General features: G+C 44.3%; 1 protein-coding gene across 1 annotated transcript in view; it reads right to left on the reverse strand.

The window, feature by feature from the left end:
* Positions 1-12,057, reverse strand: part of LOC132255471 (uncharacterized) — a 29,534-nt gene that overhangs the window by 16,556 nt on the left and 921 nt on the right. The window contains exon 2 of the mRNA XM_059751528.1: positions 9,516-9,788. Within this exon, the coding sequence (XP_059607511.1) occupies positions 9,516-9,658 (143 nt within the window). The 5' untranslated portion in view covers positions 9,659-9,788. The remainder of the gene's footprint in view (positions 1-9,515; positions 9,789-12,057) is intronic.

A 12,057-nucleotide genomic window follows, 5' to 3' on the forward strand; every position in this document is an offset into this window, starting at 1 on the left:
TCTTCTTTTGGCGTGTGAGATGAAAAAGTGTCGGAACTATGATTGTCTTTCCCCACCCTGTTTTACTTCTTTGCTTCACAATTTTTGCTGTTTTGCCACGCGAGACAGAGAGAGGAAAAATCAAAAGGAAAACAAACTGCATTTTGCCCCAATCGGCGAGACAATGTGGCTCACGGAAAAGTGTGTGCAATGCGCACGAAATCCATGAGAATTTGCACGGCGACTTTTCGCGCCAAAAAAAAATCCGCACACAAACCCGAAAAAGTGCGCAGCGGGAAAATTTTCGCGCGAAAGAGTGCACAAAAAAGAAACTAACCATTGTGTCTTCCTCCATCATAAATTATTCAGTGGGTTCAATGAATTGGCTCTATTTGTTGTCGCTCGGGAAGAAATGTAGCAATCTTGCTACACACATATGGGCTGTGCGCGCGGATTCTCGCGCCCAGCCAACTTTCCACGGATATTTAAATGCACGATCGAAAAACGTGGCCATATTTTATCTCGGATAATTGATGAAAGTTCATTGCATTGCAAAGTGAGAAATTCACACACAAATACACACGCGGGAGATTTCAGTCAATATTTCAAGATGCAGAAATGGCGCCAAAATGTGCAGCGCCCCCCGGGAGGAGTTGCATTGAAGTCGTCAGATGGAAATCTATGATTAATATTGGAAAATATATCAAGCGACAGTGCTCAAGAATGCGCCGCGACAGGGAGGAAAGATAGCTATAAAAACAGACGCTCCGCGTGTACAATGGGATAAGTGAGTAAATTGTGATAGAGTGTGATGACATTAAATTGGCAAGGAGTTGCATTAATCATGTGAATGCATCGAAGGGGCGATAAATTGCGCGTAAACAGGAAAAATCAGCCATTTCTAAGGCCGCACCGCTTCCAATTTAATCCAATTGATCCATGCGCGTCTTTCGCCAATTTCACTAGGAATAATAACAATAAGGAAAGCTTTGCGCGGGTCAAAGAAACTTGTGGTGAACTCTGGGCGCGCGAGTGCATTTCCATGTCGCATGATTAACAATAGAAATGCATTAGGTCATTAATCAATTGATGGGGACGTGAGTGGGAGAGGACGATCTTGAAATTGAAAATGGGATTCGCCAATTGGCAATCTTGACGCGCCATGGCGCAGAATGGCAAACATGGCAGAAATAATGTGAATTTTATTATTGCTAACGAAACAATTAAATTAATTGATATTTTAGACACACAGAGGCAAAATATAGTGTGACAGTGGACAGAAAAAAAAACGCCATCAGACAGCCAAAATGCACTTTAATTGTCCTGTCTTGTTTTCCCCCACGCAAAACCTATAAAACTTGATCTTTAATCGCCGTCTTAACACTCGTCGCACGATTGTTCCCAGACTACTTTGTGTGCATGACAATGTCACTTATCATCCCTTTGCGGTGTTGCCTGAGATTTTAGCATGTTCTGATGAGTTGCAGGCTAATTCTACTTAGAAGTCTTGTTTTACCTATCTTGAATTTGCCTTGGAATTTGTTGGTCTTTTGATATTTAGAGGACAAGAAAGACGCCACGATTCAGTGGGAATAAATTTGGCAAATGCAAAAAGGTTTTGCAAGCCTCTGGCATTTGTAGACAAATGAGATGAAAACAGATGATCATCGCAGATAAGCAAAAAAAAACCATCATCTTCGCACGAAATTACGTAAAACGCGTCCAAATTTCTCTGCAAATATTTGAGAAAGCTCGGCCATTTCACTCCACATTCCGCTCAAGTGGAGCCCAAAGAGGTGGGCAAAGACTCTGGGGCTCAAAGAGCAAATGGGCACGCATATACGGTGAGAAACGGGTCGCGCGCTCCCGACCCAGGATTCGCCCAAGACAACCGCGAAGCAGTGGAATTCTTCGGGCACAAAAAGTCCGTTGCTGGAAATTACAACGAAATCTCGACATCCGGTCTAATAGTGGAACAGCACGATGAAGAGCAAGTTAAAAAGTCATCAGACGGGCGCAAAAGAAAATGCACGATGGAAACAATAACAAAAGTCAAATATGCTCCGGACGATGGAGGTGAAGGAGAGGTGAAAAAGCGGCCAAATCAGCATTGCTTGGATAAAAATAATGATGATGACTACTTTTGGCCCAACCGAAAATCGTGTGTAACCAATTTTTTGCTCGCGCGCGCCTCTCTTCGCCGTGTTGGTGCGCGCCTCGGACAGGTATTGGATACACTGACCTTGACACGCTTTTCCCCCGGCCCATTTGGGGCTTCTTTCTCCCACCGCGCGCTCGCGCGCGCTTTTCTCAAAACGCCCGCCGCGGCGGCCCTCGCGGGGCGCCGCGCACCATACGGCAATGTAGGTAAGTGAAGCGCTCGCGCGAATGCAATTTCTGCCACCTGCCCATTCACCTCGGCCGGAGCGATAAATTAAAGTTTTCGGGAGGCCCACAAAAAGCGGCAGATGATGGCGCAAAAAAGACCCGCGCAGTTTTGGCCAGCCAAATTGATTGACTGGCGCAAATTCTTCACATGAGCCACAAACCTGTGCAAGCGCCCAAGTCAAGGCTTGTGTGCAACTCACACGCTTGTACGCTTGGCGATGGGGTTGAACTGAGGATTAACCCTTGCACGGCGGGGTTTTGGCGCATGCAAAGCCGTCTTCGGCTCACCTTGACGGTCCCTTCTTTGTCTTCACAAAGAGAGAAAGAGAGAGAGAGAAAGAGAGAGAGAGAGAGGTGAGACCTTCAGGGCCACCAGAACTTGCAATGCGCCTAAGGAATGTGTTGTCTAGGCGTTCAAAGACAATACAAACCCAGAGAGAGTCAAATTGAGTCATTTTTAAGGGATTTATAGGGATTTTCCGTTGGTCAATTAACAATCTTGTTAACAATTCTCTGTACAACAGATAAAGTAAAGCGATTATCCCAAAACCGACACTTATCGATAGGAACTGCGTACAATTTCCGACTTTAAGACAATCTTAGGGGAAAATTCGTTAAAATCAATAGTTTAAGAACTAATAAGTCTATATCAATTCTATTTTCTCTTTGAAATTACGTTTTGGAATTGCAGGCAATTCCTATCGATAAGTGTCGGTATTGGGAAGATCTTATCGACACTCCATAAAGCTTCTACAAAGTTCTAAATTGTAGTCAAAAATGCTATAAAAAACGCAATAAAATTTATTCTACAAGCAAGTGTTAAAGTCAGACGTTTCAATTTATTGTCTATCTATCACTTCCATCATATTTCTTTGAGTGCAGAACGTAAAAAGCAAGAAATTGATCGCCCCTCCTGGGAAGAATAATAAAAATTTGCAGCTGTTTTTGGTTCTCGCCATCGCCATAGAACATCGACGAGAAGCCGGAGTCAGAAGTAATATTTTTCATTTGACCTTTTTTGCAATGGCCGAAAAAATCGCGATGTAGATATATTTATTTTTAGACATTAATGCACTTTTTATTTCCAACTCCGTCTCACAGTCTGTCTCTTACAACACATCAACTCTGTTGATGGCTTCGGGCAGGGGCAAAAACCAGCCTCAACACACAACCAGAAATGGTGGATTTTGGTTGAGTGACGAAATCAATTTCGACGCGAATTTTTCCGCCCAAAAAGAGGCCAAATTTTCCTCTCCCTTTTTATTTTTTTTGTGCCTCCAACAATGACTCTGTTTGAGGTTCACACAAAAGGGCAATAAATCAATTATACAATTACCTGTGGAGGTTTTTTTTTCTTCGCTGGGCTTTCTGGGTTTGTCGCTTCTTTCAAAATCCAGCGCCAAATTACCATTGTCAATTGTATCTCTCTCACTTTGCGCTCAGTTTCCCTTCAAATGACTAAATAATCTCGCGAGATTGGCGGAAGTTTCTCAATCGCTGAATTCCCTTGAAATGTCTTGTATGCCAGGCCTTCCAAAATATATTTTTACCCACAGGGCGGCAAATTGATTTAATTGCCGAAGAAGGAAATCGAATGCGCGCGCGCACCTTGGATTAATTGCTTTTGTGGGAAACGCGCGTTAGGCAATTACGAATATGTGCGTCGTATTCCTTTTCGGAGACGAATAAATTCCATTTCGAAAATTCACCCAAAATGAGAGATGACTGAAGTTTGTAAGTGTTTGGGAAAGTATAAGCCAGAGAGCGAGAGATCTGCTGAAATGCTCTTAGCATTACATAAATAAAGTTTGCTTTTGAGATAAGACGAGTTGCGAAAAATGCCTCAATTAAGCCACTCTCGCGAGCAATGCGCAGAATTCGCCAGAAATGTATTGACAATTCTTGCAAATATTTATCGAAGAGTCACACAGAGTGGCAGATTTAAGTGATGTGCAATTGTCCAATTGGGGAATTTGATTGGCTTTTTGCGCGCTAAACTCTCAAAGCTGCCCCGCTGAGGGGCTTCTCAGCTGTGCGACCTGAAGTCGGCTGTGAATGGCGACTAGAGCTGGATGAATTGCAGCCAAAAAGTGAGCTGAGCAAAGTGCGAATGGAATCTCCGTACGACGAAATAACAAAAAAAGAAAACCGAGACGAGCAGTGTTGAGAAATAGGAGAATAAGAATTTTTCGGTTGAATGTCAAACTCATTATTTTGGTTACTTGTGTGTGATGTGAATAATGACGATATAATAACAGTTTTAATTCTATAATGTCACAGTTTTTTTCAGTCGCACTTTTTGTATTTGTGCTCCATGTTGAAAAATTCATTGAAATTCAACCAGTGTCACACATTTTATGCCCAAAAATCCAGGAGGAAGCCAATAATTTATATTAATTTGTCTCTTAAAGCTCAATTATATTTTAGAGAGACGTTTTTTTTGCTCCATCTCACACCGATTAGACTGTCTCGCTTTTTTGCACCTTAGATTTTATGGCCGATGACATAGATAGGAATGAAAAAAACACGTCTATCCTGGGCCCAGTGGGGACGCCTGGTCGTCGTTGCTTTTCAATGGCTTTTTGTCGCGCCTTCTTGAGAAGTCAGCTATTGAGTAATGATTTCACAGGAATTGAGCTGTGAGTAATGGCGATATTTAGGGGAATGATCGTGTTATAGGAAGTTTATGGCACTGCGCGGGGCGAAAAAATAGTCTAGGCTCTATTACTTTATGATAGGCCAACGCCATAATTATGGCAAATCTCATCAATTGTTGCCAATTTCAGGTCATATTCGTCAATTTTCAATCTATTACAGGCAATTTCTCGATGCGCCACGAGGAAATTGTCAATTCCCTATTGTCTCTCAATTGTATAAGATGATTATGTATGTTTTTTCGCTGTGCTCCCGCGGGATGCTGTATTGGTGGGCCGAGTTGTGCGCCAATGTATTGGTCGCGGGGGAATTTGTTCTCGTGCGTAGTCAATTTGTTTGTTCAATCATTTAAATAAACTGATAATAGGCACTTCACATATACGGAAAAAAATGCTGTATCTAGAAAATTTCACTGTACATTATGTACCCCAGTGGCGATAGGCCTCTGTGGAGGTCGCGAGTGACAATTTCTTCGCCACATCAATTTCTATCATTCTCTCATATTTTTCGGGGTGGGTATTATTTGCCACTGTAAACAGACGCAATTTTGTACTGTTTGCGTCGTTCCACCAATAAAAAGCCATCATGTACAAAATTTTCAAGGTTATACACCAATACCAACTTCAAATCATTACACCACAAGTGCGAGAAATTTTTAACGTGGCAGCCATGAGTAATAAAAGGAAGCAAAAGTGGATGGTTTTTCGCTATAGTCGCGCGCTTTTTTTATCCCCCCGCAAAGTCACCAGAAGGAGGAGGAGATGGAGGAAAAAATAGGAAATAAAAATAAAGGTAGAGAAAAAAAGCCAGAGAGTCTCGGAGACACTCTATGAATTTTTTGACCGCCAGAGACACTCTGGTTGCAATTTTATGGCTGAGACACGACAAATGCCATTTAATTGTCTCCTATTTGTATGCACTGCTCATTGCATCGTGACAATTGGCTATGGCTCTCCTATGAATTTATTTTAGCGCGTCGTGAAGAATTCGCCACTTCCGTTGAGGCATTTGAAGGATTTTTGCACCTTTGGGATGCTCCGCCAGGTCAATGGTTTCTGCGCACAGCCACAGAGGAATGCACCGATGCATCACTTTCACCTCTGACCGCATTCAAGGTTATGAGGGAAATCTCTCACGTCCTATCTTCACTTTTCTCACTCATTGTCGCTCAGAATCCCATGAAATTGGGTGATTTCATTTAGAAATCAAGAGTAAAACGGCTTTCCGATGTGGGTTTGCACTACTTGAACCGGCGTCCTTTTCGTCTCCATGCTTCCTTAGATGAAGAAAGGTTCTGAGAAACTGCTTTCAATTGATTTATCTGAACGTAAATCATGCAAATTAGGTGTTTTCCATCACTTTTCCCCAATTGCTCCAACATTTCCAGGCTGTGCGCGACTCACACACACACTGTGAGAAACGGGGGAGCATCGCCACTCACCCTGTGGTCCACAGAGTTGGTCGGCCTTGGGTGGCGCGCGTCTCGTGGAGTGGAAACTGCCGATAGAATTTGGATGTTGCCGAAGGAGTGATTGGTGGCGAATGGTAGGAACTGTGTGAGTCACGGCATTTAGTGTAAAATCTCAAATCGTGCGCCTCGCAGAGTGCATTGAACTGCCAGCGAAAGTGATGGCAGCGCCAACGTTGCTATGTCAGTGTGTCCCACTCTGGCATCGTGCCGCCTCACTCGCGCCTAAAACTTTTCTCATGTTGTGTATTTCTGGCTCCACCAAAGTGTTGTGCGTTCTGTTCCAAGTTTTGCCTTTTTTTCCTACACTTCACTTTGCTCGTTTTTTCCTCGCGCTCTCTCTCTCCCTCTCTCGCGCTGCGTTGGGCACTCGGGCGAGAGGGAGGCAGAGAGAGAGAGAGAGAGCGAGAGAGCAAAAATACCAGAGAGTCTATGTGCAGAGAATGTGGCCTTATGTATTTAAAATCGTCGTCACTTTAATGTTTATAAGCTTCTTTACACACATTCACCATACAATTCCATTGAACTTATAGGCGTTCAACAATTGGTGGGCACTCCAATCGGGCAACACGCACAGGACCCCATCCCCCTCCGCCACCTCTCGTCCCGCCGATTCCGCTCAATCCACCCCGGCGCGGAGGTGAGAGGCACTTGCCTCTGCTCTTGTGGAATTTCTGCCTCGTACATTACGCTCTTAAGCGCGATCAGGGCAAAAAAGCCAGTTGGTATTTGGCCGTTTTTGCCCTCCCCAACCCAAGGCAGGTGGGAGCATCAGACGGATTTTTTCGCGGCAGCCATGGAAATATGCCTCGGCGAGTCTGCACAGGTGTGGCCAGAGGAGAGACGCTTCCTCGGCCTCCTTTTCCACCCTATTGTTGTACAATTTACCGCCCCACGCACAGCGGAAGCTCGCCGAGAAGGACTCTGTCGAAGATCCTCCGGGAAATCCGTTCTTGGAATACAACAGAGACAATGGAATCTGGCTTCACTCCTAATTCTTTGATATCTTAACAAATACTGAGAGCTCTTTCGCGATGCAACAACTCTTGAGAACAGGAAAAAGAGCTTTAAAAGTTGTTAATAGTTTTTTTTTATCAAGAAAAAACCTGGTGTTTGTCACATTTAGAATTCGCGACAAAAATCTCCAACTCAACATTCCCCATTCATCACCAGGGGCGCAACTTGATAGCTCTTATTTGGCGAAAAAAAATCGCACAAAAAGTCGCGAGAAGCTCTGAATTACATAATAATTCATTCCTAAATGCCGTAAAACAAGAAATTTGCATACAACGAAGAGATCCACCAAAAAGAATCTGCTCTCGAGTTGCGTAATCGGAAAGAATTTCATCCGCAAAATTCACGGACTGTCTAAATATAATAATCTTCTGCCGGCGCACATCGAAGGCACCCATCTCATCGAAGATGACCCCAAGAGGAAATACCACGGAAATTCCTGTGGATGCCGAAATCAGCGAAGGATCAATTGGCCGAACGCGATCTCTATAATTATCCATGGGTGAATGGAGGTCATGAAATTTTCAGGCGGAAGTTGACAACCGAATAACCTTAAATCATTCTTGACAAACATAACAATAATGTTGTATGCCTATTTGTATGGAGGCATTTTCAAGTTCAAAGTCATATTCATAGGATTAGTTTAAAGTTATATAAAAGCCACACTAATGGCTTCTCTCACTCTCTCTCTCTCTCTCTCTCTCTCTCTCTCTCTTGCTCGAGACACTTTTTTCGCTCGCACACTGGCAAATTTTTCGCTAATTGAAGGTGTTCAGACGCGATACGAGAGTGGTTACGAAATTATTTTGCGTCACTCATCATTTTTGGGGGTCGCGCGCGGAGTCCGCCTCTGGAGAGCCCCCCTCATTCTAAGTGATTTTAAATTGCAACCCACGGTCAGAAATCCTCCCTTTGTTTGGCCACCGCGTGCACTCCTAATGATCTCTTTGGGCCGCGCGGCCACAAAAGATGCTCTCTCGCGCGAAGTGGCACAGAGAATCCCAAAAATAAGCCGCAAGAGTGTTGCAGAAAAATTGCAAGAAGTCATAAAGAAGTGGGGCCACAGAGCACAGAAAAAAAGGAGGCGAGAGAGACTGGAGAGGAGCTCCGTTGGCGGGGGGCACACACATTTTATGAGCACCACATTTTCCTTGGGGTAAAAGAGCGCACAAAATGTGTAACGAGTCGAGAGTCTGGGGGGATTTTTGATGGTTCTGTGACTGGATTCTTTTATTGTTGCTGCTCTGCAGCACTCGGCCGTTAATAAACGCTCTCCGCGCGCATTCCGAATCCCAATGTGCAACTCTCTTGGACTCCGGTATACAAACACCTGCCATTGACTGTTGCACTTTATATAAATATACCATTTTTATTTGTCTGCCTGAGAGGCTCTTTTTGCGCACTTCTCCGCGCGCCTCCTTTCGCTCATACGCATTTCGGCAGTGTTTGCGCGCACGGAACAGCTGGTGCCCATATCGCTTGGCCCCCTTTTATCACACACTCTGACCAGGGAGTGCCATCAGGCGGAGTTCAATGTCAGCAGAGCCCAATGCAGGGCCTTCCCTCCTGAGCACCCGAAAAATCAATTAGAGACTTTATCATCGCCGCGCGCAACCCGATAAGACCGACCTTTCTCCACCGCCGAGGGTCACGCGAATCGCGATTGTCGCTACGCGCGCGCGCGCCCCGTCCAAGGAGAACCAGCAGAAGGGTGGCGCGCAAATGCAGCCCCAAAAAATTCGGACATGTCTTCGAACTTAGAATCCGTGCACTGGTCGACCTTGCGCGATTGTGCACTGTGTGAATTTCCTGTTCCTCAACTTTTCATCGCACCATTGCGCGCGCGCGCGATCTTCTCATTAATGTAAGCAATTAAATCGGCAAGTTTGTCGCTCTCCCGAAACGAAAAAACACCCATCAAGATCACAATGCACACAACATATATGGACTGGACCTCCTTGGGCATTTCCCGATCTTGATATATGGATTTCTCTCTGTCTTTTAGACTCACCGTGACTCATCAGGAGGCGTCTTCCCCATGCCAGCTGAAGGCGGCGCAGGATCACTCTTTCTGTTGCCAGCACGCTTCTCGTCTTTCGGCAGTCGTAGATAGTCCTGTTCACCGAGGAGAAACAGATCCTTGGATATGATCATTGCATCAGAAGCCCCCCACCGCGATCACCAAGTGTGTCTTCAGTGTGTCCAGACAATTGGCGAAGAACCACTGTTGATCCTCTCGATCGCAAAGTCTATCTAGGATCGAACTGCGTGACGCGAGGAGTTCCTGCAAGAAAGAGAGTTTCATGCTTAATCCTGGCGCATTTTTCGACAATTATCGACACTTATCGATACAAATTGTGCGCAATTTCATAGTGAAAATTGAGAACTTTTTAGTTCCTCAACTGTCTTTCCTCTAATATTCTGTTCAATTCATATCGATAAGTGTCGGTATTGGGATGAACTTATCGACACATCAACGAATAAGCGATTAAGCACACTAAACACTAATTTCCACCACGCAGAATCTTCTTCACCAGAAAATGTGGGCTTTCTTCACAGCTAAAATCAATTATATTGGTGATTTAGAGCGCCGCAGCGGCCATTCTTCAAATCTCACATGTCCGAAAGTCAATTAATGCTCCAAATTTATGGCCCTCCATTTCCTCACTTTGCTGTTAAGTGGTTGCCATGCTGAAGAAATGCGACCCGCAAACTTCCGTGCCAATTTGCTTAGCGTAGAGAATCCATCAATTGGCCCCCAGAGACTTGATGAAAAATTGATTTTCACCCAATAATTCTGGCGCGCGGAAAGAATGGACGCGCCCGTTCTAGAAGTGGCGCATGCAAAAAGCGCCAAACCGAGAGTTGGGCTTTCAATTAACCCCGAAAAAGAGAATCGAGGCAGTAATTGGCAGAGTGCGTGAATGTGCGTGAGAAAGAGGTGAGAGAGCGCGCGGGCTTAGGAGATTGGTGAGATCGCGCGCAGCTCATTTTGGCGATCATCAAATTCTGGGCAAAATGAGCCACACGCATTTTTGCAAAAGCCAAGAGGAAAAGCCAGATGATCGCGCGCTTTAACCGTTACGCGGCTGAGCACTTTTTCGGGGCTCTCTGGCGGCCACCCGAAAAATAGTCGTTTTTTCTTGTCTTTCTCCTCCATTCGGAATATAAATTTTATATATTCTCTCCCTCCAATTTCTTTTATCGGACTTTACACACCACAGAGAGCGAGAGAGAGATCCAGCCACCTCTCAGGCGATGAGCCAAGACCGAATTTGATCGCTATTTTCTCGACCACGAGATGAGGAGGACATAAAATTAACAATTTATAAATATTAATTTTGTATTTCGGTTCCGTCCAAGACTCATTGTTATTCATTCTTCTTCAAGTGTGACTCTCTTCATGCCATCTCCGGCCCTGCCTCACCCAAATGGTAATTTCATGTAATACACGGAAGATATTTCTCCGATCATCCAAGTCTGGCTTTGCGATGTGTGTACAGAAGAAAAAAAAGTGGCCCCCGTCCGTGACAAAAAAGCTCGCGCGCGCGACTGCAAAAAATCACTTAAATGCTCCTTTTTAGGTCACATTCTCGAGTATCGACTCGACACTCAATTTCGAGTCTGTATGGAAATGATCTAAATTCTCCAGGAAGTATCGCGCGACTTGAGCAATTCGACGTGCCGAAATGCTTGAGAAATTGCTCAAAGGCGGATTTGGACTGCTCAATAATATTCACAATAAGCGTCAAAATGTGCCATCAAAGGTAGAAATCTGACAATTTTCAGCTCTTTTCACTGTATTTAGAAAAATGTTTTGCACAAACCTTTGGCAGATATTGGAATTCTAGTTTTATCATATTTTTTTTTCTTATTTTCAGTGCATAAATTTACATATTTGTTTAGATTTAATTTGTTCTAATTTTTTATTTCAACGATTTTTCAGCTCAAGAAAGGATTTAAATTTTCTGCACAATCATCTTTTCTTCATGCTCATAAAAAAAACACTTCTTCAGCTTTCTAATCCTAGAATCGCGACCTTTACTGCAGCAAAACAGTGCAGAGATCACTGAAAGTCCGCGGGGCCGCATTTATAATCCACTCAACCACCGAAGAAGCTTCCAATATGATTTGAGCATAGTAAAATATAAAATAGATCCATTTCCAAAATGGCAGCGCGATCTGACGTCACTTCTTGACCATTTTTCACCGATCCACAAAGCATCACGGTTTTTATTTCTCTTCCTCCTCCGAGTGATGGATTAGTTCTGTCTTATCTCAGCCTGAAAGGCACCCAAAACTGAATCCATAATCACACTTTGAATGTGAATCATGATTGATTCGGCCAATATTTGCCCAAAGTGAGAGTCCCTTTTGGGTGGCTTGTTGACAAGAGACAAACACAGTGAGTGTGTGTGTGTTATCAGGCGCGCGACAATTCTGGGTCAGCGCGTCAACGGCCGTGGGACATTTCCTGTTCGTCCTTGGGACGCTCCAGCGGCCCCTCGGCGGACGTTCGCGCCCTTCGTCGCGGGAGTGTTTGGAATGGCATG

Source organism: Phlebotomus argentipes, unplaced genomic scaffold (genome assembly GCF_947086385.1).
Source record: "Phlebotomus argentipes unplaced genomic scaffold, Phlebotomus argentipes genome assembly contig_5, whole genome shotgun sequence".
NCBI lineage: Eukaryota > Metazoa > Arthropoda > Insecta > Diptera > Psychodidae > Phlebotomus > Phlebotomus argentipes.